The following is a 24635-nucleotide window of genomic DNA, read 5'->3' as shown; positions in this document are numbered from 1 at the left end:
ATAAGGGGAGACAGGACACCACCTAGCTAGTCCTCATGACTCGCGAGGACGATAGAGGTCCACCATCTCCATTACAATTAATTTGCTGTAAGACTTATTATGTACCAAACATGGGTATAAATGATTTTTAGTCACATGAAATGAAATTTAATTATTCGGAGGTGTGACGAGACTATGAAAGTGCAATATATGTATATATATATACTGAATAACATGTAGTAGCATGGATACTTTTCTTTATTTTGAGACGAGAATTAAACACGTCACAAGAAATACTCCTAGTAGATGAGAAAGAAATCCTTCACGTACGCAACATTTGTTCTGACATATATACGGTATGGTGTGCATGCGGCCATTCCACACTACATTGAATGGGCCACGTGGGCGTGTGGGGACCATGCCCAGATTTGACCTAACCTTTCTCGCCGTCGCCGAGCAGCTGGCCTGGATCGAGCCTCTGCTGGTCTTTATTATAAACAGCAAGGCTAAGTGAAGCCTCGCTCCATCCTGTCCTGTCCGTCGTCTTAGATCATATCGAAGCAGCTAGCTAGTAGTCAAGTAGAAGCCAGCCGGCGGCGATGACGCTACTAATAGGGCGGCAGGGTGATGATGAGCTCCTGGCTCGGCTTCGCGAGCTGCTCTTGCCGTCTCCGATGACGACGATGATTAAGGTGGATCAGTCCGGCATCATTATTGGACCTCCAGCGTCGTCACGCGATGGGAGACGGCGCCGCCGGCGGGAGAGCAAGAGAGGCGGCCGGGACGACGACAGCAAGTCATCGTACAATGGCGAACAACAACACGAGGAGCCCCCTCGGCATTCATGCAAAACAAGGTACGTACAGTAGCTAGTGCTGCTGGCTTCTTCGATTTGCATGTATGGTAGCTGGGCCTGGGTGGGTTCAGCTTCAGCCAATTCCTCCCTCACACACATACATGCTGATGCATGGGTGGTGCATGACTGATGGATTAATTGCATTGGGCGCTGCTGCCTGCAGCAGCAGGAAGATGAAGCAACGACAGAAGAAGATGAGCAGTACGTCGTCTCTTGTGACATCGGTGCCCGATTTCGATGGGTACCAATGGAGGAAGTACGGCCAGAAGCAAATCGAAGGTGCCATGTACGCTAGGTATGTAATTGAATCTAACAATAATAATCGAAGGTGCCATGAATTTGCCTTTATTTTAGATAAGGTCTCTCTTATCAAGCCATGAATATGAAGGTGTGCACCCAATAATCTTTGGACAGTGACACTAGCTGGTAGTGGATGCCTGATGATGCGCTGTCGTCCCTTTAGTTTGGTCCCCTCGCTGCCGCCATCGCTAGTTGCAAATAATGACTCTCGTGATACACGTTAGGCCTGTCGCATGCATGTGATTCAGGAGCAATGGCCTACGATTGAGACAGTTAAGCAGCTTACAAAACTGTACATGGAATTAAGCCGCTTAATTACTACTAACTCTGAATTTTTCAGGGTAAAACGAGAGTAATTAAGACCTGCACACAGTGCCCTGATCGAGTTGTTTACACGCCCGCAGGAGTTACTACAGGTGCACCCGGAGCGCGGAGCAAGGCTGCCCGGCCAAACGGACGGTGCAGCGCAACCACGACGGCGGCGATGGCGACGGAACTCCCCCGAAGTACACGGTGGTGTACATGGGGGAGCACACCTGCACGGCCAACGATTCCATGGAGGCGCCGGTCATCCTCGAGACCGCCGCCGCCGCCGTCGCCCCTGTTACGAGCACCAGCATCAAGAGACCTCAAAATCATGACGGCACCGCCCCTACTACATCAGCTGGCTCTTGTTCTATCACCAGCACCAGCACCAGCACCGCTACTGGGATTGAGTCTCCGGCGATCTCGGACATCACCTACTGGAGCAGCAGTAGTAGCGGCGACTACGCCGTCGATGACTACTGCAGGTTGTTCGGCGTCCATGACAGCTGGGCCCCACCAGCAACGGCTGCTGCGTCGTCCTTGCAGGAGATGGAGGATTTCACCGGACCCATCCGGTCACCGGTGCACATCGCCACAGCGGATGGGTGGACGATTGACCACTTCCTGCTGCAGCTAGCTAGTAATGATCAGCCTGTTTCCCATTTCTCCTTTTAAGCTTAGCTTGTACTCTACTCATATGGATGCTGTGCGGTGGTTGCTTATCTCTGTGTGTGTGTATATATATGTTTTCCTTCTGAAGAAATATCCAAATTAGAGTAAGGGGGTGTTTGGTTTCTGAGAGTTAAACTTTAACCCTGTCATGTGAAAGAGAATCTTATCATTTAGAAATATTAAATAAAATCTAATTATAAAACTAATTGCGGAACCCTTAGGCTAATTCGCGAGACGAATCTAATGAGGTATATTAATCCATGATTAGCGAAATTATGAATTAGTTAGGCTCATTAAATTCGTCTCGGGAATTAGCACTCATCTGTGCAAAAAAAATTTAGACAAATTTTAAATTTAATACTTATAAATAATAATATTCTTTTTATGTGACGGGGCTAAAGTTTAGGTTTGAGAACCAAAATCTAAGATGGTAAACCCTCGGCCACTTCGCAAAACATATAATGCATGATAAACCAGACGTAAAGCGCACTCCAGCTAGATGTTCCCGGTCTGACTATACAAGCACGGGCCCTTGATGGGCCAGCACGAAAGTCGGTATGCTTGCTAGGCCCCCGGCAAATCGTCAAGGTCCCCTCCAGCCCAGTAATTACTATAGCTCTTAATGGGTGGCCCCACTGGCTGGACCTGCGGGCCCATCGATCGGTCCGGTCTGCCCACAAGTCCTGCACGATTTCGCCCGTGACATCAGGCCCGTGGCGTCACTCTGCTGCCGTGTGCATCTGCTCTCACTGTCGACCGTGACCTCAGGAGGTCGACTGTATCCAAGTTATTATTTAGTCTCTGGAAACTAAAGGGCTTAAGCATTATCTTGTCATATTCTAGTATTCAAGCAAATTCATGTCTGTGTTCCACACACATATACGCGCTATTATCCAATCACGTACAGTACTAGCAGTAATTTTTAATTTTTATCTGATCAACACATTCATATTCTACTTGTTTAACTTGTCTGCTTCGACGCACTCCGTGAGTGGGACAAGGTTGTGGCGGCACGTCAGTCCAAGGTAGATATATAAATAAATATATATAGTAGAAAATGAAAACAATAGTACTAGTTCTTTGTTAGTCCCAAGGATACATGAGTTTGGAATGATATGCCTCTTATATAGTGTATATAGTAGTTTATAGAGCTATATTGGTGGTAATAATAACACATACACGTTACCCTAGAGCATCCTCGCTCATCCTCCAAAATACTTACGCTGAAAAGTGCTAAGCATTAGTCTGTCTCCAACGGTACCCTCTAAACCGTTCTCTACCCTATATAGAGAGAAGATTCCGTTCTCTATTGCTCCAGCAGCGTTCTCTAAATGGTCCTCTAAAATAGAGAACGCTACAGGTTTCCTCTATATATAGAGATTCTCTCTCCTCTTCTCTATTTTTTCTTTACGTTTTAAACACTGAATTAAATAAAAATAAAATATGTCCATAGCATTTGAGGTATGATAAATAGGTATGTACAAAAATTTGGAACAAAATACGTTTCTAATATAGGGTTTAAGTATAGAGAACGAGATTTAGAGAACGTTGTTGGAGAGAAATGAGATATAGAGGAGAGAATCTTGTAGAGAATTCTGTAAATGAAGGATATAGAGAACGACGGTTGGAGATAGCCTTAGTATGCCCAGTGCCCCGGCCAGTCACTAAATGTTAATATGTTTTTTTTCTCTAAAAATCTGGTCAAAGTTAGAGCAGTTTGATTGATCTCATGCATATAGTTGGTGGCATGGGGATGTCAAAAGGAAAGGGATGGAGTTTTTCTCGCTTTTGGCGTAGCAGGCCTCCCTTTGGGAGGCCCGCGCGACGGGCTATTAGCTCAGTGGTAGAGCGCGCCCCTGATAATTGCGTCGTGGTAATTAAAAGGTTCCATCAATGAACAATAACACCAGTTTAATTAAGTTTTTTAAAAAGACAAGTTGTAATTTAAGAAAAGTCTTAAATTGCTCATGAATACGACATGCGCTTTGCTCTAATAGTACGATATCTGGAGTTGGTGACCAGAAACGTGGTTAATTGATGAAACCATATGCAAGGTCGATAGAAACCCCAGCTCCTATTATATTATAATGTTTAGCAATCATGCATATATGCCTCACCCGCTCCGGACATATATGAGCCTGCGCGGCATCTTATTTTAATGCCTCACCCAATCCTGATAGCTATACAATACACAGATCCGCGACACGGAATACTACGGCGGATGTGGCGAGGCCCCCGCATTTGGTGTCTTCTCCTAGGGACATAACCTTGTACTTTTTCTGCTATATCAATAAAAACGCACTCATCGAATATTGTTTGTTAAAAAAAGAATATACCCAATTGATTGTTTGGTGTTATAAGATTTTTTGCGTGTTTGATTAACCTCAATTAGCAATAATAAGATACCCTTCGATATGATCTTAAGTGAATGTACCTGATCGACACACGCGCATAGTATAGCGTAGACGAGGAGTGTACGGCAGGGAAGAATGCTGAAAGTCTAACTCCTTGGCTCGTGGTCGATGGAATGAAGGTCTTGCACGCCCATGCGTTCACACCACGAAATGGATACCTCACTGCTTCTTTTATCCATCTTCCTCAATATATAGAGCCATATTTACGTATCCAGGGACACGTGCCAATTAAGCTTGGCACACAGCAAATTCGATTCTAGCACTCTATATATAACCAAGTGCATGCTGACGGCCGAGTACACTGCACGACCCCTAGCTTTGCGCGCGCTCTCTCTCTCTCTCTCTCTCTCTCTCTCTCTCTCTCTCTCTCACACACACACACACAGTCGCACGCCCCAACGAAAACTACCTGCAGCACCTCACGCTGTGATAAACGCAATAACTAATTACCCAGCCTCCTGTGACAAACGCAATCACACATAATTGAGTATACTGAATGGATCGCAAGAGCAGCCTAACGCTGCCTCCCTGCGGCCATGGTTCAGAGATGATCATGGAGACCATGAGGCGGCAGCAGGAGCTTCTGATGCAGCTCCGAGCGCTCGTCCTCCCTCTGCTCCACGCTGTCCATGATACCTCGGCTGACATCGCCGTCCAGCTCTTTGATGACGTGATCGGCTGCAACGTCAGCGTGGCATCTAAGCTTGAGGGGTGCCTCATGAGTACCGGAGAGAATGATGGACCTGTGGTAGAGCTCGTCGACGACAAGTCGTTGGTGAGAAAGAGAAACAGTACTGATGCTACTGGTGACAGGACGACGGAGGAACAAGCGAAGCCTAATAATAGCGCTGGTCAAAAGAGAAGGTGTGTAATTATATAGATGCTGATGCATCAATAGCCCCTCTTCAATTCCCCAGCTGCTTTGCACAATCTTCATATATGTGATCAGTCTTGGTAATACTAACACTGAACATCTCATATTAACTATACCTCATGCATGTTCAACCATATATATAGGGGGGATTTATTTGAAGCTAGATTTACCCATCCATTCTCATCATATCATCAGGTTAATGATGATCTTCTTGGAAAATGCATGCCAACTGACTATGTGTACATCTCCGTGATCCTTCTGTAGCATGCATCACCAACTGATCCATTTTTGGCTCATATATACCTACAGGAGGAACGACAAGCGATCGAGATCCCTTGTAACACATGTTCCACATTATGATGGCCATCAATGGAGAAAATATGGGCAGAAGAATATCAACGGGAGGCAACATCCTAGGTAAATAATATAATCACCATATATCTCTTATACTGGCCCCAGTGCTCTCTTCATAATCCAATTTGGCTCTTATATATTATTTTTATCTTAAAATTGTATTAAATTAGAGCCACCTAGGCTAAAATTTGAGACCCTTTACCACCCACGTCATATGTATTCTTCATCAGCAAATGAAAGAAGCTACCTAGTTCCATAGGAGAAAATTATATCTAATTCTCATTTTGTAAAATCAGGATATATATATATATATATATATGTGATCTCAAACAAACCGATGAACATTCACATACTAATAATCACATCACATGATGAGCAGGAACTATTACAGATGTGCCTACAGAGAAAGGAACTGCTTAGCAACCAAGACGATTGAGCAACAAGAACAAAATAATGCCGGTACCAGTAGTGCCATGGCTGGAGAGGAAAACGCAGAGTACACTGTTGTGTACTACGGAGATCACACTTGCAAGGACCATAACATCAGCATGGTCCAGGCACCCCAGCCTGTCAATATGGATCTTCAAAACGGGGAAATGGCTCAAGCAACAGCAAATGAGGCAGACTTGGACTTGCCAGCTTTACTAGAGGTGTTTGACAACTCCCTCGTTGATTGGGATGACTGGAAGATGTGATATATCTAGCTTATTATGCACCATGAGTTGTAGGATCATGCTAAGCTTACAAATTTTGGTTAATGTACTGGCTGGATTCAGTGGTGTGTCGAATATTTGGACGGTATGGTGGATGAAATTGATAGGTTTTAATTTGAACCAGCTTTAGCAAACAACAAATTTATATATATTGTAGGCGGATTCATTATTTAACTAATATCTCAGAAAGCTACCATATTCAATTCCTGCAGTGCGGAGTTTTTGGGTGCTACAATATACAATATTAACATTTAAGCTAATCACTACCGGAGACGGCACCTTTGCCGAGTGCAAAAATTTTTGCCGAGAGCATTTCGTCGGACACTCGGCGAATAAGATCTTTGCCGAGTGCCGCACTCGGCAAAAAGAAACACTCGGCGAACAACAGATTTGCCGAGTGCTAAGCGCTCGGCAAACAATAACACTCGGTAAAATCTATTTTGCCTAGTGCCCTGCACTCGGCAAAGACAGATACTCGGCAAAGCTCCGTCAGCTGCGAACGACAGCAAACGGCCGTTAGCTTTGCCGAGTGTCAGTATAGCGGACACTCGGCAAATGTGTGATTTGCCGAGCGCTTTTTCTGGGGCACTCGGCAAAATATATTTATTTTTTTCCTTTTTCCACCCAAACTTTTTCTGTTGTGATTCTAGATTACCTTGAACTATATATGCAAGTTTGGCACATTACTCGAATTGTTTGCTATATTTAGTCAATTTATTTCATTTGATTGAATTTCTTGGAATAATTCAAATTTGAATTGCAAGTCATTCAAAGAGTGGAAAAAAATGAATCGAAAAATGATATTCATATTATTGAGCCTACTTCGACACCTTATCCATGAACAGATAAGAATTTCAAATATCTCATGTTCACGAAGCATGACCACAAACTTGGGATCCGGTTGTTTTTAAATTGTATAAAAAGCAAATTTGGTCAGAAAATCATGACACTTGCCCAGATGTCATGATATCATATGTGGAGGCTGTGATAAAAATTTGGCTAGGTTTCATAAAAATTTGTCAGCTACGATGATTTATTTGTTAAAAGAAATGCTTTATTTGTTTCTTGTACTAGCTGTGCTTGTGCCGAGTGTCGTAGAATGCTCGGCAAATATTGTCTTTGCCGAATGTCCAGTTTGTGGACACTCGGCAAAGATTGTCACATTTCAACAGTTCACGCTGATGCGTTGAAAAATAAAAAATAGTAAACTTTGCCGAGTGCCTGTGGCAAAGAACCATCACGGGCACTCGGTAAAGTTTTCTTTGTCAAGTGCCCGTGATCTAGCGCTCGGCAAAGGATCTTTTCACTGCCCCCCACGTAGTTGCCGCCACGGAGACTCACGGAGGAGCAGGAGGGGGTGACGAGGGGGACAAGAGCTCAGTGTTGAGCGAGGTCAAGAAGCAGCTGCGCGTCGCCTGCCCGCTCGTCGCCGGATGCCTCCTGCAGTACGTAGTCCAGATGGTCTCCGTCATGTTCGTCGGACACCTCGGCAAGGTCGAGCTCGCCGGCGCCGCCGTGGCCACCTCCTTCGCCGGCGTCACCGGCTTCAGCTTGCTGGTAAACATCCCGTACTGTCCGAGCCTCACTCGTACAAAATGTTTGCGCTCTCTGTCGTGCCACCGGACTGACAGCACGCGCCGCACGGCGCGTCGTCCTTGCCAGATAGGCATGGCGTGCAGCCTGGACACGCTGTGCGGGCAGGCCTTCGGCGCGGGTCAGCACCACCTGCTCGGCGTCTACAAGTAGCGGGCCATGCTTGTGCTCACGCTGGTGAGCGTCCCAGTGGCGGCGGCCTGGGCCTTCGCCGGCGAGGCCCTCGCTCGGTGCGGCCAGGACCCGGAGGTCGCCGCGGCCGCGGGGCGCTACATCCGGTGCCTCATCCCGGCGCTGTTCATGTTCGGCCCGCTGCAGTGCCACGCCCGGTTCCTGCAGACGCAGAACGCCGTCGTGCCGGCGATGCTGCGCTCCGGCGCCGCCGCCGTGGCCCACCCGGCCGTCTGCTGGCTGCTGGTGCGCAGGCTCGGGCTCGGCAGCCGTGGCGCCGCGCTGGCCAACGGCGTCTCCTACCTGGCCAACCTATCCTTCCTGGCGCTCTACGTCAGGCTCTCGCCGTCCTGCAAGACCACCTGGCAGGGGTTCTCACGCGGCACTCGGCAAATAAATCTCTTTGCCGAGTGTCACTCCACCAGCACTCGGTAAAGAACATACGCTTTGCCGAGTGGCACTGCACCAGCACTCGGCAAAGAGCATACACTTTGCCGAGTGCTTCTCTCAGGCACTCGGCAAACGTCCGTCACCGTTTCTTCTGCCGTCACGTCCATTTTTTTTGCCGAGAGCAGGATTAGGAACTCGGCAAAGTCTTTGCCAAATGCCCGACAAAAAACACTCGGCAAAGAGACAATTGCTGACCCTTTCTTTGTCATTTCCTCTTTGCCGAGTGCTTATATTATTTTGCCGAGTGTGTCAAACACTTGGCAAATGAGATTTTGCCGAGTGTGTCAAACACTTGGCAAATGAGACTTCTCCCGTAGTGATTTTTTTGGTGCTAACAACTACTGTAGTTTTTCTGTGATTAAATTTGCATCATGTGTTGGCTAATATATAACTGTACTATGGGCACCTCAAATGAGAAGATCTTTTAATGCCTTTTTTAATTAAAGTGTATTTTTTACATGAGATGGGCCTAATTTTTTTTTGTTTAACTAAGTATGGCCAGATAGGAGTAAGCGTGGAAAAGGAAGAATTTGGAAAGGTGGACAATTTATATTAACAGTTTAGAACATAGGGGGAAGTTTGCGTTGCCTTGATGTCATTATATTATAGAAAAAAATATAAGTATAGACATATAACAGTATAGAATAAACATAGAGAGTGCCTCAAAACAAGATCATGACGATTGTAGTCTCTGGTCATAGCAAAACATCATGCTTTCACATGCACCTCTTATGACGTTAAAAATTTTCCGTCTTCCGTAGCACCACACATGCACAGCTAGTACAAGAAACAAATAAAGCATTTCTTTTAACATAAAATCATGGCACTTAACTTGCACATCTGTAATTAACTAAAGACATCCGTTTTTAGTATTTCGACCACAGAAACAAGGATTGTAACACGAAGAATTAGGTGCTGTTCACTACAAACTCCGTCAAAATCACAAATGGAGTCGATGACCGAGGGGAAAACATTCATGGAGCATCATTATCATTTGAAAGCTGCTATTTCCTCCCTTAAACGTGTGATGATGCCATCAACGCTCATTGTGGATAGGTTGGCACTGTCTCTTACCCTAACACATACCTGCAATACACAAGGGAGCCACGTAATTCAGTATCTCACATGAACCAGCAATGAATTCTATAACGCTTGCATCAATATCTGAGGATCGATACTCATACAGAATTATACAGCATGTACAAAGAAAATGGCACAAGGAAAGGAAAACGTACATTTCCAGTCTCTGCCTCTTGTGCACCTACAACAAGAATGTAGTTGAATTGGGCTATTTGGGCTTCCCGTACCTGCAAGATATCGGTGTATTAAGATATATATGAACCCTGTTACTTAAACATCAAAGACAAATTTGCTCACTGTATAAACAAGAAAAATGACATGGATAGTCCTAATGTTATAAATGCCATTACTTAAATAGCCATTTTTTAGGGCAACACATGAAACAAACACACTTGTTACATGTAATTTCTTATCTTGTGACTGAGAATTTTTGTTTAATAAGGATGAGGAAACAAATATAAAAAACCAAAAGAAACTGCTAAAAGAGAATGGCTACAGGGAAGTACCTTCTTTTGGATTGTCCTGTCACTAACGTCAATGTCAGCATGAAAACCAGCTTCATGCAGCCTGGCAAGGACCTGGTATCAGAAAACCAAAAGAGCAATTAGCAAGTTTGTAAAATAAGCAAGGTCAAGTTTGCCTAAGTCTGTAAAAGGGAATGTATTGGGAACCTATATTACATGAAACCCACAAGGATATATCATGGCAAGTTAAACGATCAAAGGTTGACTTATATTAAACAAGCATAAGTCATGATCCTCATCAACCAACTCAAAGTTAGTAAATATTTGTTGTTTGTATTAGAGACAAAAACTAAGCAATTTCAAACCGCTAACCGCAAAGAACCATCTAAATTACCATTTCACTGGAGAGGACCACCAAATGGAATAACTCAAGCAATTTTTTTTTGTGGGGGGGGGGGGGGGGGGGGGTAACGCCAGCTACCACAAAGAACTATGTAGCTTAAGTCAGTTTGCAGATACGAGGACCATTTACCTGTTTTCCATATTCCACTGAACCAGAAGATACCGAGCAAACAATGACCTGGCGAGGGCTTAGCCACAAGGGCCATTTACCGTTGTAATGCTCCAAAAGAATGGCAAACATCCTTTCAACAGATCCTAAGATTGCTCGGTGTATCATCACAGGTCTTTCAAGTTTGGCTTCATCCTCAGCAGAGTAAGTCAGCTTGAAGCGAAGGGGGAGCTGAAAATCCAGCTGTAACAGATAATATATAGGTTAGATACATGAGACTACTTTTAAAAAAGCCACAGTTAATGACAGAATAACATTCAGGTGAACCTGTAGGGTTGCACATTGAAATTTCCTCTTGAGGGCATCGAACACACCAATATCAATTTTTGGACCATAGAAAGCACCATCTCCTTCATTAATCTGCATTCAAACATCTACATAAGTCCTCTGAATACAAGCAATGGCTAAACAAATTTGCAAAATGTATATGTGCTTCCTCGTAGAGCAACAGAAATAAAGGAAGCGCACTCTTGCATAGCAACTTAATCAATCCAAGTCAGAGTAAGTGTGATGACAAGATTCCAATACTTCAGCCCCAAGATGAAGCGAAAACATCATAGTTGCTTAATTGTCAATTTGCTAACAGATACCTTATCCACCAATATCAAATATTTTTAAAGCTCATTAGACATTACTCCGTAATTTCTCACCAGAAATCAGCAAGTATTGATTAAAATCCCTAGACTCTTCCCCAAGGATTAGACTTCCTAGCATCAGTGAATCCCAAAAATCAAGACAAACATCAAGATTACAGGATTTTATAACAGCATAATTTACTGAAAACCCCGTTTACTGCAGCAAAATAATGAATATTGTGTACAAATGCCCATCTACCAGCATAATGGCATGGAAAGAATAAGGGGAAAATGGCTCCTTCATAGTCTTTGCATAGGTACCTGCCACGGCTTCCCAAATTCATTCAAGGCTTCTGTCAATTGTTGCTCTGCTTTGTTCCAGGTTTCAATATCACCCAAATATTTCTCTGGTCTCTGGTAAAAAAATGACAAGGCTGTTCATCAAAGTGAACTTATTCGTGAATATTAAAATTGCAACTTAAAGCCCCCAATGTGTCATCATTTCATGCCAATTTTCAGACAGATTCTGGTTCCTATGAACCTATAAATGCTATCAGTATAGTATACGAAAAGAATAGAAGAATACCGTAGACAACTCCAACTCGTATTTGAAGCCAAATATCTTGTAAACATAATTGATGAACTCCAAAACACCCTTAACTTCATCCTTGATCTGCAACAAAAACAAACTTTTAATAAATGTAGGCAACAATACTGGGAAAGTTATCCAACTAATCCAAGCCACAATACATCTACAGTCAGAAAAAGGAAGACACAGTTAACACACTATACAACTTGCTAATGCAATTAGGGATGCAAATTAGAATGTATGCAGAGTTCTGGTCTTCAGCATGCAAAAGCAATTATCATAACATCATACACTTTTATATAAATTATAGCGCAACTGACTATTACAGAATAAAGTATGATATGATTCATTCTAGAGGATAGTAAACATGTATGGTCTATGCAAATAAAGCTTACTTGGTTCTCTCTGCAAAAGATATGAGCATCGTCCTGCCGGAAACGTATACATCAAAAAATTAGTTAGTATGGACAGAACAAAATCATTAAATATAACTGAAAACTCACAGAACAGCCTTACCTGCTGGAATCTCCTAACACGTGTCAAACCTGTAAGTGCACCACTAAGCTCGTTTCTATGAAGAACTCCAAAATCAGCCATGCGAAGAGGCAACTCTGTAGAGCATTTCAAAAGAGAAGAAAGGCAGCCATTACACACAAGGTTTGTCAAAATCAACAGATGCACAAGAATGATAATAAAAAAATAGGATCCCTAAAAAACCAAGATAATAAAAAAAGGATGAATAGAGCAGGAACAATCAACCTTAATTACACATGTGGTGCCAATTGGAGTTAGCATCAGTGACAGCACTGAGTATGGGCTTCTTTGGATCCAATCTAGCTTTGATCCAAGTTTGCTTAGGAAAAAGTTTAATACAATATTGTATTAGGAAGAAACTCACCTCTGTATGAACGAACTCTATTATCAAACATTAGACAGTGGCCAGGGCAATTCATCGGCTTCAGTCCAAATTCCTGCTTCTCAATCTGGAGAATCAATCCGACAAGCAACCAGCAGAAGTTAGTAGCCACTGCTGAGTCTATGACATATGTAAAATAAAAACCACTTATGATTCTGCTGTAGAATCTGTAGATGCGCCTACCTCGAAAACGAACATGTTCTCCTTGTAGTTTGCAGCATGTCCAGAAGTTTCCCAAAGTTGCATGTTGTAAATATTTGGGCTCAACACCTATACGTCAGGCATAAGGAACAGAAACAGTGGAATTGCACAACAAAACCTATAAATCTCATTGAGTAAATAACAAATATACCTCTTGGTATCCTCTATCTCTATATTGCTGTCGCAAAAAGTCCATCAGTTTATTATATATCCTAGCACCATGTGGAAGGAAGAAGCAGCTTCCAGGGCTGCATAATTGTAAATAAATCAGCGATTCATTATTAACCGAAGATGTCGAATTGAAATATGAAAGAAAGAGAAGGTAAAATCATAAGGGAGTGATAAGGTACCTAAGTGGATGGAAAAAGAAGAGTTCCTGAGCCTGTCCTAGTAACCTATGATCACGTTTTTTAGCCTCCTCTAAAAAATGTTTATACTCCTGCAAAGTATCATGTGATAAATATAGATGCAAAAAGTAAGACCAGTGAAATTAAAAATGTAAACACATCATTCAATGGCATATTATCATGATAAAAGATTAAAAATGCCCTGTCTTGATATAATATATTTAAGGGAAAAGTCCGGTTTACACCCTCGAACTATCACAAAAGTCTGATTTTCAACCTTCAACTGTCAAAACCGGGCAAATTTGGCCCTTTGGGTGGTTTCGATGGTGGTTTTCCATTTTATGAAAATTAAAATAGTAAATCAAAAAATTTATAAATAATTCATTTTAAATCAAAAAAATACGAAATGGGTATCAAAAGTTTTCTAAATATGTAACCTATCTATTGGCACTATACTTACTGTTATTCGGATACAATTTTTTTATGTTCATAGTATTTGGTTGCTTGTAGTTATGCCTATTGTTTTTGAATAATTAAGATTCAAATAGAGCAATAATAGATAGGTTACATTTTTAGAAAAATTTTGGTACTAGTTTCATATTTGTCTGATTTAAAATGAATTAGTTTTTATTTTTTAGATCTAATTAGAATTTTTTAAATTTTTTTAAAATACAAAACCACCTTCGAAAGCACCCTAAGGGCCAAATTTGCCCAGTTTTGACAGTTGGATGGCCTCTCTTATCCAGTTTTATAGTTGAAGGTTGGAAATCGAACTATTGCGATAGTTCGAAGGTGTAAACCGGAATTTTCCCTATATTTAATATAGATATTTTATCTGAGGCTCTGAGCTGAGCAATACTAATGCCTCACAGAGATATTCCCACTAAGTTTTAAAAGATTACCATACAGCATGTCGTGCAAATTATCCCCAACCCCATACCCAACAGGCATGGAAAGCCACAATATCATAGATAAAGTTTCAAGGTACTGATTCTGTGAAAAGTTGTGATATCATGTGTGTAAAACTTTCTTGCTAAGTCGGCTGCAACCCATGGATCATGAGAAAATAACTTATGCTGGTATCTAAAATGCAAAATTAAGAGATATGTTCAGCAGGGTTTATGGATTAGGAACCAGTTTACCTTGAGACGTTTAGAATCAGGGAAAGAAATTCCATATACTCTCTGCAGGCTTTCGCGGTCTGCTTTTCCTCTCCAATATGATGATGACGCCTGAATATTTACATGCAGGTCTAAATCTGAAATAACCAGTTGCACTAAAAACGAGAACCTGGAGGTTCACGCATAACCAAAGAAATTATTTCACCTTCAGACAAGCGAAAGCTTTGACAAAGGAAGTATTCGGGATGTGCGGCCCACGGCATAGGTCAACTAAAGGACCACACCTATATACTGTAATGGTCTTGTCTTCGGGCAACTCATTAATGATTTCAACCTAAACATATAGTCCAATTTTTTAACAAATGAATAGAGATCACATAGAAAAGATTTCACATAAGCAGCAAAAGGATATGGAAAAATGAAACAAACAAGACAGGAGCAAGGAAGGTTGCCTTGAATTTATTTTCAGCGAACATTTCAAGAGCCTCTGCTCTGCTGACCTCAATGCGTTCAAATGGCTGTTTTTCCTGCACCAAGTAAGCTCTAATAGTTTAAGAAAACAATTTTTTTTGCTAGAGTACTTCACTTGTCCCGCAAAAACAATGCAAGATATTGATACATCCTTATCAATTCTAAATTTGGAAACAAATTGATACAACATTAGCAATTCCAAAATTTGGAATCATCTTATGTACTTTGTGATCCACAGTAAGAGGTGTACTGATACAAGCATCCAGGTAGATAGCGCCCACAAAACAAGTTCAGCAAAAACTTAAATGAAATGAGTTAAAAGTTCACAGCTTACCGCAACAGCCTTTTGAGCTTGGTTTTCTATGATACTAAAGTGCTCCTCATTCAATGTCAAATCATTGTAGTAAGCATCGTAGTAGAAACCCTTAACAAGTTAAGAGGAGACATTAGAAAACAGTTTAACCACTGACAAGATGGCTTAGTTAATTTATTAAGCTGATTGATCCTCAGATCATTTTCAATACCTCCCCTCTTGTAGTGCAAGGCCCAATACACAGCTTGCAGCCATATGCTCTCTCAAGAGACTACAAATTTACACCTGTAATTAGTGATAGTTGAACTGAAAATGGATTGTCATGTGCAAATACTGAAACTCATTTGACGATTAAATAGCATAAAAGTATGACCATGCAAAAGACCATGTCACCTCTCCAAGAATATGAGCACTTGAGTGCCAGAAGGTGTCACGCCCTTCATTGCTATCAAACTTGAACAATTGCAATTTACAGTCACCTTCCAGTGGCCTCCCCATATCCCAGAGTGTTTCGTCCACTTGAGCTATCAAACAGCTAGCTGCCAATCCGCTTGATATCTCCTTAGCGATATCCATTGGGGTTGTTATCCACTTCTTCCCTTCCTTGATAGCGCCATCGGGTAGAGTTACTCTGAAGGACATAGCCCCAAACAATGCTTCAAAGTGACAATCCAGCGTAATACCAATTACCAAACAAGCGAACAACAAGCAGTTCATGTTTCATAGTGACATATGAATATCCAAAGCTAAACTCAAGTGTGAATATTCAACTGCATGAATCTAATTCGACAACAAGCACGCGAGCAGATGGTGAGAGCACTCACTTGATGACCTCGCCGCCGATATTGAGCCGCTCGAGGGCCTGCCTCGCCTGGATGTCCTCGAACATGCGGACTCTCTTCTGCGTGACGGCCTCCAGGTAGGCGTCATCGCGCGCGACGACCGGGGCCGAAGCCGCGGCGGGGGCCTTGGCCTTGGCCTTCCCCTTGGCGTCCTTTCCGGTAGCGGAGCCCTCACCCATCCCGTCGGCGGCGGAGAGGTGGTGGAGGAAGCGGCAGGCGGGGCGGAGAGGCGGCGAGGGAAGGAAGTGGGGGGTGTGCTGGCTGACGAGCGAGAGGCCTCGCCGGAGGCAAACTAGCATAAGGGAGGGAGGGAGCAGGGGCGGCGGCTGCCGGAGTGGACTCGGACGCCCACGGGAGGTAGGGTTGGACGAAAAAAAAACGGTTCGGCTTCTCACGTGGCAGTGGCATGGGCTGCCGTTTGCCCGCGGAAGCTCTTCCTTGGGCTTCTGTCGTATGGGCTTGTTGCTTCTAGGGTGAAGCTGCTGCCTGCCTGTCGTACGTGGCAGTGTCATGGGCTGTAATTTCCGGGAGTTTGCCCGCGGAAGCTCTTCTTTTTGGGCTTGGGCTTCTCCCAGTCCCAGTAAAACGTGGCTTCTCCTCCTGTGTGGGCTTGTTGCTTCTTCTAGGGTGGTGAAGCTGCCTGCTGAGAAGCCCAAACAAACAGTTGTAAATTAATATAAGGTTTAAAAGATTTATAATAACTTGCTATAATTTTGGTCAAAGTGACCAATTTCTAGACGTAAACCAATTGGTAGCCAAATCTTATTGGCACGCTTTGATTTTGGTATGGTTAGCAAGCCAAGCAGGCTCCGAGTGAAGAGCTTGCGCGCGGTGGTATTTTTTTTAAAAGAAAACAAAAAAATGACATGGGCTTGATCGTGTCATTAACAATCAGTTAATTATTAGGACACTGATTTCCGGTGCTAGCTGCGTGCATTTGGGCTCTGGCCAGGGACGAGACGACACGAGAGAGACGACGAGAGAGCAGGCGCTTGAGCGCGCTAACACAGATTAACATTGCATGCCACAAGTTTCCAACCACAGGCGGAGTCCCCAAGCACTTGCGAGCGAAAACTAAGAGGGCCGATGGCCATGTCCTTGCCGTCCCCTCCCCCGGAGCAGGAGTTGCTGCCGATCTACTCGACGTCATCGGACGACGAGGACGACCACATCGACGACCTCGTCATCGCAACCGGCGGCCTCCAAAGCTACGGCGACGGAGAGCGTCGTCGTCCCTTCGCCGTGCCGCCAGCCCCCGCGGTGGAGTTCGTGCCCTGGCTCGGCATCGGCGGCGGGCCGGCCCCGGCGCCGGCAGCGTCCATCGACGCTCTGCCCACGGTGGAGGTTTCCGAGCCCGGCGCCGTCTGCGCCATCTGCAAGGAGGAGCTCCCCCTCGCCGCAGCCGCGCGGAGGCTCCCGTGTGGTCACCTCTACGACTCCTCCTGCATCGTGCCGTGGCTGGAGGTGCACAACTCATGCCCCATCTGCCGCTCCCGCCTCCCATCATTCAACAACCCGCCTGAGCCCCGGGACCGGGAGGTGGTGCCCCTGCCGTCGTCGGAGCAGGATGCTGGCAGCTCTGATCAGCTCCGCGCGCCGCCGGCTGCTAGTGACGAAGGAGAAGAGGAGGCTGTTGTTCTGTCCATCCGAGTTTGATTCTGTTAGCTTGGAGCTTGAAAATTGGAACTTGATACGGTAGCTCCGATGCGTACCTGTTGTGTCATTAGCTGACCTAAAGATATATATGTCCTGTATGTTGTTGTAAAAGGTGTTCTGTTTATCACTCACCTTGCAAATTAAGAAAATGAGATGAAATAATGAAGTGATGCTTTGATGCTCGATATTGGACGGATGAAGGGATGTTGGGGTGTCTATTCCTCGCTCTCTGCGATTGGAATTCGTCCGATCGCAGACGAGCGCCCCCGCCTTCTCCGGCTCCAGCGCCGCCTCCGCCGCCACCCTCTACCGCTGCCGCTAATCACCTCCCCTGATCTCCCCCGACCGGTCCCCTGGCCCACCGGTTATACACCGGTGTCCCGGCAACCCCCCTCTCTAACCTTGTGGCCATCACCGCCGCGAGCAGGAGGAGGAAGAAGAACAGTCACGCGGGCCCACCTGCAGCGACTATTCTCCCCTTCTGCGACGCATCGGCGTGCATGATGCATAACGGAAGAAAATGAACTATATTTGTTATGGAATGGAAATAATGTTTGATGCTTCGAACCAATCTGGACATGATGCTTGTTTTCCTAAAATTGCTACTATTTTATTTACTTTTTTTTCTTTTAACTACAAGAGTGCCAGGAGAACTGAAATACATGAGTGCCAGGATATAAGAAGAAAATAAATTCAAGGACCACATATGACATATATACAGCCTGCTACTAAATCTCCATCAACGCTCGACAAAAGAATCAATAACCTTCAAAGAGTGGCATGGCGTGAGTATACCCTCCCTCCCTTTTCTTCTTCTGTAGCAAAGACCCAAATGGTGCGACTGCATCAAAAGTTTTACCACTGATGTTGGTCTTTGATCTGCTTCGCGGAAAATCATGTCAAAAGATATGTGGTCGGCACAAATGGAGAGAACTAAGTGCAAACATTACAATTAAGAACATTTATCGATCTGGAGCTCATTATTTACTCCAATTAAGAACTAAGTGCCCTCGGAAACTAAGCCGCAGTAGGCCGTGGTGTAAACCATTACTGAATTGTTAATACGTCGCCAACAACGTGGACCAACGCGCGCAGCATTCTTACAAAAAGGCGCCGGGAAGATTTTCGACGGACTTTAGAGCTTACACGAAATGCTTAGGAAGGTGACGAAATTGTGCTGACATGAGCTTGCTTCTGTCAGCATGATGGAATCCTTGGGCAAAATCTATTGTCTCCAAGTATGCACCATGAATATCCTGATGGAATATATATCATGAATATCTAGTATATATGCACGCAGAGAGTTCTGATTAATTTGGATGCAAGTATCGTAATTCACTTCGTACATATTTAAACTAGAGCCTCCAAAAAAGTCTCTCTCTCTCTCTCTTTTTTTTCCGAATATGTGGGGATCAGGCCAAGCCCATTCAGGTCTGAAGGTAGAATGAACTAGTTCTAATCCCTGCTTATTATCCTCAATATATTGCGTGCCAACGAGCTGGGGGTTAGATTTCAAGTGTACTGACGTGCAGCCGGGATTGTTGGAATGGGACTGTAGGACAGAACAGTAGTAAAAGGTGAAAACTTCTGGTGAGAACTGAAGACAACTGCTGACTGACCAGACTTGTTTGTTTTGGGAGCAGGGTGTACCTGGTGAACACAAGCAAGCGACAATTGATCACGATGAAATTGGCCAATCCAATATAACCCGTGCGCCAGGTTCATTTCCTTGACTATACGTAACGTACGTACCTGTCACAGTACTGCTAACGCGCGGTAGCTGCCAAGTCAGAGTCCTTCCTCTCAATTTCCATGTGCTCTGTTCCTGCCTACGCATGCAGTTGATTATATTACCGAGCAAGTTGATCATTAATTATGTTGCATAACGAAGTGCCATACCACTCCCATCTCTGTATATAACTGCAAGAGATTAGGAGTAACCTTATCGCCATAGCCAGCTGACAATTAGCTTCCTTCCTTCCTTCCTTCCTCCTCCCACAACTGCATGAGAAAGAGCCTGCAGTTAAAGCTTCGTTCCCTCCTTCCTGTGCTCAGAGCCTCAAGTCCTCTTCAGATACAAGAGGAAAGCTAGCTAGAAATTAGCAGAGATGAAGCAGCACAATAGCAGATACCTTCCTCAATCTTCACCGTCTGATCACCCCTCTTTTGTCTCCGACCACCCGTCGGCGATGAAGGAGATTGCCAGGGGGCAGTCTCTGGTGACGCAGCTGAGGGCCATCGTCCTTCCTGCGCTGCAGGCGGACCAACGCTACGAGCTTGTTGCCCAGATGTTCCAGGACATTCTGGATTGCTCCAGCAAGGCCATAACTGAGCTGCAGCTTCAGCATCAGTCTGATGCTCGACCTGAGGACGCACTGGTGGATGACAAGAAGAGAGTGAGGAGGATTTCTTCTGATGACTGCATCAAGGAGGAGGGTGCTACTGCTAACCCCCACCATCAGCACAAGAGAAGGTATGTATCTATGTGATCTGATAAGTTCACTTGAACTAGTGAAAGTTTAGATTCCTTTTGGAATATACTTGTCGATCTTGCATGTGATTAATCTATTTCAATTATTCTTCCCAACGCAAACAAATGTTAAGCAGGAGGTCTGATGATTCGGTGTCACTGGAAACGCCTGTTCCGCACTATGATGGCCGCCAATGGAGAAAGTATGGGCAAAAGCACATCAACAAAGCTAAACATCCAAGGTACCTTATCTCTTCTAAAAGATATTTGTTTCTCCTGAATTTAATTTAGTTTCTTTATTATTTTCCTTTCAACACCTATGGTACACAACTACATATGCATTTGTAAATACTCAATTCCATTCTGGCTTCTGAGTATCAGTTTGTGTAAATGATAAGTAAAAGGAATATATGCACAAGTGTACTAACTTGGACTATAATTAATCTGGTTCTCCAGGAGCTACTACAGGTGCACCTACAGCAAGGAACAAGACTGCAAAGCAACAAAGACTGTGCAACAGCAAGACGAAAGCACAGGTACTGATAATCCCGTAATGTACACGGTCGTCTACCACGGCCAACATACTTGCAAGGACAACAATGGCGTCGACTCAGGCACCGATGAGTCAGAAACAAGCACCCTAAGCAGCAGTGACAGCCGATCCAGCATATCGACCACCTGTACAGATCCCTGTGACCATCAGACATCCCTAGGTGACAATAAGCTGATCGAAAAATCTGCAGACTTGGTCACAAAGAGCATGTACGAGCCATTAGACATGAACCCATTTGCACCCTTGGATTTGGACAGTTGGGAGTTGGATGCACTCCTAAGATTTCATTTGGAGCCTGATAATTAAGGTATCAACGAAAAGCTAGTTTGATAAGATATGATATGATCTGAAGAGAGATACTAGTAAAGTATATATATATCTCATCAGATGCTTGTTCTTAGTTGGGAGTGAAAATATTATTTATTTAGCCAGAATGTGTAATGCATCAGTTTTGTGAGTTTTTGCATCAAGCAGCCATGAACAGAAGAAAAAGATCTATTTTACAACATTCGACAAGAATTTGATATGCATGACATGGCACTTGCCGATCCTACTCAGCACCAGAAAAAACTGAAGTAATCTTTTCATGACGACCCGACTATGGGTGATTCTTTTTCTCAACAATGCTCCATACACATCAACAGCAAAGATATATACTGTAGTTGATTTGTGGATTCCTTCTATTTTCATTACTTCTCATTTTTCCAATTTGCCCACTTCACTAATTATAGCTGATGGCTTAACAAAAAGCCCCATCAAGCACCACAGCCATGCTTTACCCTACTGCTGATAGTTTTGAGGGTGTTCAGAGTATCAGTTAATTCATTATTAATTGCAGGTTGAAAAATCAAGATGCCTTGCATTCTCAACCGCAATGTAAACTGAAAAATCAGCTGGCAATTAGAGTGCATTGGGGGTCCTCACTTTCTTATTCATCATCCTGTTTTGGATTTCATACTCTATGGGTGATTAAGAAAAGAATAGTGGGGGTTCTAACCGGCAGCCGCCACAAGATTGTCGTACTTGCCCTTAATATTTTTCATTTGCACATATCAAGAAACTAGCCACTGGGTACCTAATACATCTGCCTAGGTAACAGTCTTCATACAAGTTGGCATACAAGCTGCTAATCATCGAGTAATATAATTATAAAGAGGGTGTGTTGACCCCCAGCCGCCACAAGTTTGTCGTTTATGCTCCCAATGCACGTGCATATACTAGATTAGTTGTAGATAGAATTATATTGATGTTGCAACCAGAAATTAGCTGCTAAAGATCTATATGTATGTGTCAAGTGGGACAAGTGTGGTAGTTTAGTTTAGTTTAGTGCCCAAGTTGGTCCATCTCTGGGGAGTAGAATATGTACATATATACTAGTTACTTGCATCAGACTCCATATATAATGCTATAGCAAACGATAACCAGCAGTAAGAACTAATAATTAACATGTCCTCGTCACTTCACCAAACATCTGACGGGATCCAAGCAATACGATGATTTTGTAAGCTACATCAACTTGCATAGCTAATAACCAGCAAGCCGGCAGTAGTAAACTAGTAAGGTATATGCCTCTGTACACTCCGTATGTCCTAATTAAGTACGGAGTAATTCGTTCATATTTGTAATGGCACACACACCAATTCAAGGCTGAGAGCCAGCTGGGTCCTCATGACCGGGAATACACCAAATCTATTGGACAACTTTGCCATAGAAGAAAGGGAGAGGGAGAGATGACCTGGCGGAGCTGCGGTAATCTGATCACCACCGAAGAAGCCACGGCCGCCATCGCCGGAGCCGAAAACCCTCGTGCGGGGAGGAGATCCGGGGGAGATACAGGGAGAAACGAGAAATCTCGATATTTGGCATCGAATTCGCACGTCTCACATCTTTTAACTTTCAATTCGTAAATCTTTCGAAATATAACCCTGTGCACGCGAATTCTTTCGATTTAGGGATTTCATCTCCTTCGTCCTATTTCTCTTACTTGCATTTTCCTTTTCATTACACAGCTCCGGTGAATGGACGACTTACCCTCAGCTTATCCTCTTGCTCTTGGTCTCGCCTCGCCGCCGGTGCCTTCTTCTACCTCGTCGTGCTTCTGTCGCGCGCGTATGCGGCGGCCGCCTAGGACGTCGCCACGCTCGGCGGCCCCCACCGCTCGCGCAGCGGGACGTCGAAGCGCTCTGCATCATGAATAAATGAGGCCCATCATATCAATGCTAAAGAATAAGGTTGCCTGGCCCAACAGACACTACAAAATCGTCCAGCCCGCCAGCTGACCCCAAGCCCAAGATTATTGATGCCTTGCCGAGGACGATCTCCCCCGGGGTGAAAACCGATGGAGGATGGGTGATGCCCCTGCAACCGTCAGCCGGTAACTTCAATACTACTGCTAGTGCTTAATGCATTAGTTAATTTGGGTACCTTTTTAATCTACTTTTGATCGATTGATTCGTCACAGACGCAAGCTTGATTGATTTGCCAGTCACCACTACGTGTATTTGTTCTTGTTCTAATGAGCCCTACTACTGTACATACATCTAGTAGTCATCTAATCAACAGCATTTCATTTGAATTAGCACGCTTCCCATTGCTTAAACTTATCTCATTTGATGCTAATAATTCATCCCTATGCATGGATCTCTCTCTCTTGCCGACGACACCTAAGTCAACAGGTATGTTATTTGATTTTCAGTAAGTACTATCCCATTGCAGCCACAAGCCTGCAGGTATAATTAATATTGTTGGACAGCAGCCTGCAGGATATGCTAGAATACTAGTAGCAGCAAACTGTGTCAAGATTGTTGTGTCCCTAATAAGCTGCTTCCTCTTGATTTTCTATGTAAAACAGCTGGCTGCATAAACTAATTAACGGATCCTAAACCCATTCAACATCTTATTGGGAATTTTTTTTATCCTAGCAACCACTGAGCCTTGATTCCTACACATGGGGTGGTGGTATTATCATAGCAATATTATCTGAGTGCCGCAATTATCGTCTTTGAGAACAATTCTTTTCTTAAGCCGAGTTAGATTCAAGACACCATCTGCGGAAAAGAGGGGTTAAAATCGATGTGCGAAAAAGAGGGGTCTTTCCGACATTATGGTGCTGGGGTTAGGAACTAATTCAGTTGAGTCCAAGTGGAATGATATCTTCCTCGACTTTATTTTTGTCATCCTAACTTTTACGTCATGAAAGAAAGCTTGGTACTACCACATCTCAGTTGTCAAGGGCATAGCACCGTTTAATTTCCATCTTAGGTCCCCTGAAGAGATCTTAGCTTCCAGGAACCATCCCACCGCCCCCCATCAAGGACATAATCAGCGAGATTCTTCTCGTGGATCGATTAAGATTGGACAATTTGCATGCAAACAGCGCAGCAGCACATGGAAGCACCTTGTATCAACACCACTTTTTAGATAGCAGATCAACTAGGTTGTCTCTGTTTTCCTCTATTAGGCTCTAATTATTCAATTAAGGGCTGCTCACAAGTTCCAGGGCATCTGACCCCATTGTTTATGACTAAGGCCCTGGGTGTGCTCAAGAAAGAACAAAATTAGCAGCCACTGTTAGAAGTTTAGTTCCTGATAAAAGGCTTCAATATTGCTTTGTAAATGGTCTTAACAACTTTTGAAGGCTAGTGTAGAGTAAAGAATTATATTCTTATTCTCTGCTCTCGCTGGTTCCAAATATTTGACCCTTTTGATGAAACCATGCATACTGGGGGGGAGTTTAGTTTTTTTCTTCTTTGGAATTGGCAGTATTTTGCATTTTCTGAGGAAG

At 43.9% G+C, this 24635-nt stretch overlaps 5 protein-coding genes and 1 pseudogene across 6 annotated transcripts; 5 read left to right on the top strand and 1 right to left on the bottom strand.

The window, feature by feature from the left end:
- The first annotated feature begins 500 nt into the window (after positions 1–500).
- LOC112886535 (probable WRKY transcription factor 65) lies at positions 501–2248 on the top strand. 2 transcript variants are annotated; one of them, XM_025952462.1, is made up of 3 exons: positions 501–835; positions 1002–1130; positions 1540–2248. In XM_025952462.1, exons 1-3 carry the CDS (start codon positions 579–581, stop codon positions 2114–2116), a joined length of 963 nt encoding a protein of 320 aa, XP_025808247.1. In that variant the 5' UTR covers positions 501–578; the 3' UTR covers positions 2117–2248. The 2 variants fall into 2 exon arrangements, with proteins under 2 accessions (XP_025808247.1, XP_025808246.1); XM_025952461.1 differs by having other exon boundaries at positions 999–1130.
- Positions 2249–5089: 2841 nt separating this feature from the next.
- LOC112884269 (probable WRKY transcription factor 46) lies at positions 5090–6450 on the top strand. The gene is made up of 3 exons (XM_025949638.1): positions 5090–5391; positions 5711–5818; positions 6135–6450. Exons 1-3 carry the CDS (start codon positions 5090–5092, stop codon positions 6448–6450), a joined length of 726 nt encoding a protein of 241 aa, XP_025805423.1.
- A 1144-nt stretch (positions 6451–7594) lies between these two features.
- Positions 7595–8667, top strand: LOC112884264 (annotated as a pseudogene).
- Positions 8668–9380: 713 nt separating this feature from the next.
- Positions 9381–16531, bottom strand: LOC112888126 (threonine--tRNA ligase, mitochondrial 1-like). Its single transcript, XM_025954478.1, has 20 exons — positions 16155–16531; positions 15724–15961; positions 15542–15601; positions 15352–15441; positions 14999–15073; positions 14752–14880; positions 14568–14657; positions 13429–13517; positions 13230–13326; positions 13061–13147; positions 12860–12944; positions 12478–12572; positions 12357–12389; positions 11959–12045; positions 11694–11786; positions 11065–11157; positions 10759–10980; positions 10269–10340; positions 9918–9989; positions 9381–9768 (listed from the first exon to the last, which is right to left on the bottom strand). Exons 1-20 carry the CDS (start codon positions 16469–16471, stop codon positions 9673–9675), a joined length of 2220 nt encoding a protein of 739 aa, XP_025810263.1. The 5' UTR covers positions 16472–16531; the 3' UTR covers positions 9381–9672.
- Positions 16532–17258: 727 nt separating this feature from the next.
- LOC112884263 (probable E3 ubiquitin-protein ligase RHC1A) lies at positions 17259–17986 on the top strand. Its single transcript, XM_025949635.1, has one exon. The coding sequence runs from the start codon at positions 17259–17261 to the stop codon at positions 17826–17828; it is 570 nt and encodes a 189-aa protein (XP_025805420.1). The 3' UTR covers positions 17829–17986.
- Positions 17987–19898: 1912 nt separating this feature from the next.
- On the top strand, positions 19899–21157 carry LOC112884262 (probable WRKY transcription factor 62). The gene is made up of 3 exons (XM_025949634.1): positions 19899–20301; positions 20436–20540; positions 20755–21157. The coding sequence occupies exons 1-3, from the start codon at positions 19937–19939 to the stop codon at positions 21155–21157; spliced, it is 873 nt and encodes a 290-aa protein (XP_025805419.1). The 5' UTR covers positions 19899–19936.
- Positions 21158–24635: the final 3478 nt, after the last annotated feature.

The sequence above is a fragment of the Panicum hallii genome, chromosome 3 (genome assembly GCF_002211085.1).
Source record: "Panicum hallii strain FIL2 chromosome 3, PHallii_v3.1, whole genome shotgun sequence".
NCBI lineage: Eukaryota > Viridiplantae > Streptophyta > Magnoliopsida > Poales > Poaceae > Panicum > Panicum hallii.
The sequence above is the reverse complement of the archived record's forward strand: the minus strand, read 5'-3'. Positions and strand labels throughout refer to the sequence as shown.

What these genes read in the sequence shown, in the direction of transcription:
- LOC112886535 (XM_025952461.1), top strand. Translation starts at nt 579, where the DNA reads ATGACGCTACTAATAGGGCGGCAGGGTGATGATGAGCTCCTGGCTCGG. An exon ending in CGGCATTCATGCAAAACAAG is followed by an intron (nt 836 to 998) that starts GTACGTACAGTA and finishes TGCTGCCTGCAG; the next exon opens with CAGCAGGAAGATGAAGCAAC. An exon ending in GAAGGTGCCATGTACGCTAG is followed by an intron (nt 1,131 to 1,539) that starts GTATGTAATTGA and finishes ACACGCCCGCAG; the next exon opens with GAGTTACTACAGGTGCACCC.
- LOC112884269 (XM_025949638.1), top strand. Translation starts at nt 5,090, where the DNA reads ATGAGGCGGCAGCAGGAGCTTCTGATGCAGCTCCGAGCGCTCGTCCTC. An exon ending in AGCGCTGGTCAAAAGAGAAG is followed by an intron (nt 5,392 to 5,710) that starts GTGTGTAATTAT and finishes ATATACCTACAG; the next exon opens with GAGGAACGACAAGCGATCGA. An exon ending in AACGGGAGGCAACATCCTAG is followed by an intron (nt 5,819 to 6,134) that starts GTAAATAATATA and finishes CATGATGAGCAG; the next exon opens with GAACTATTACAGATGTGCCT.
- LOC112888126 (XM_025954478.1), bottom strand. Translation starts at nt 16,471, where the DNA reads ATGCTAGTTTGCCTCCGGCGAGGCCTCTCGCTCGTCAGCCAGCACACC. An exon ending in ACGAGTTGGAGTTGTCTACG is followed by an intron (nt 11,787 to 11,958) that starts GTATTCTTCTAT and finishes TTTTTTTACCAG; the next exon opens with AGACCAGAGAAATATTTGGG. An exon ending in CAGTGGAATATGGAAAACAG is followed by an intron (nt 10,341 to 10,758) that starts GTAAATGGTCCT and finishes TTCTGATACCAG; the next exon opens with GTCCTTGCCAGGCTGCATGA.
- LOC112884263 (XM_025949635.1), top strand. Translation starts at nt 17,259, where the DNA reads ATGGCCATGTCCTTGCCGTCCCCTCCCCCGGAGCAGGAGTTGCTGCCG.
- LOC112884262 (XM_025949634.1), top strand. Translation starts at nt 19,937, where the DNA reads ATGAAGCAGCACAATAGCAGATACCTTCCTCAATCTTCACCGTCTGAT. An exon ending in CACCATCAGCACAAGAGAAG is followed by an intron (nt 20,302 to 20,435) that starts GTATGTATCTAT and finishes AATGTTAAGCAG; the next exon opens with GAGGTCTGATGATTCGGTGT. An exon ending in AACAAAGCTAAACATCCAAG is followed by an intron (nt 20,541 to 20,754) that starts GTACCTTATCTC and finishes CTGGTTCTCCAG; the next exon opens with GAGCTACTACAGGTGCACCT.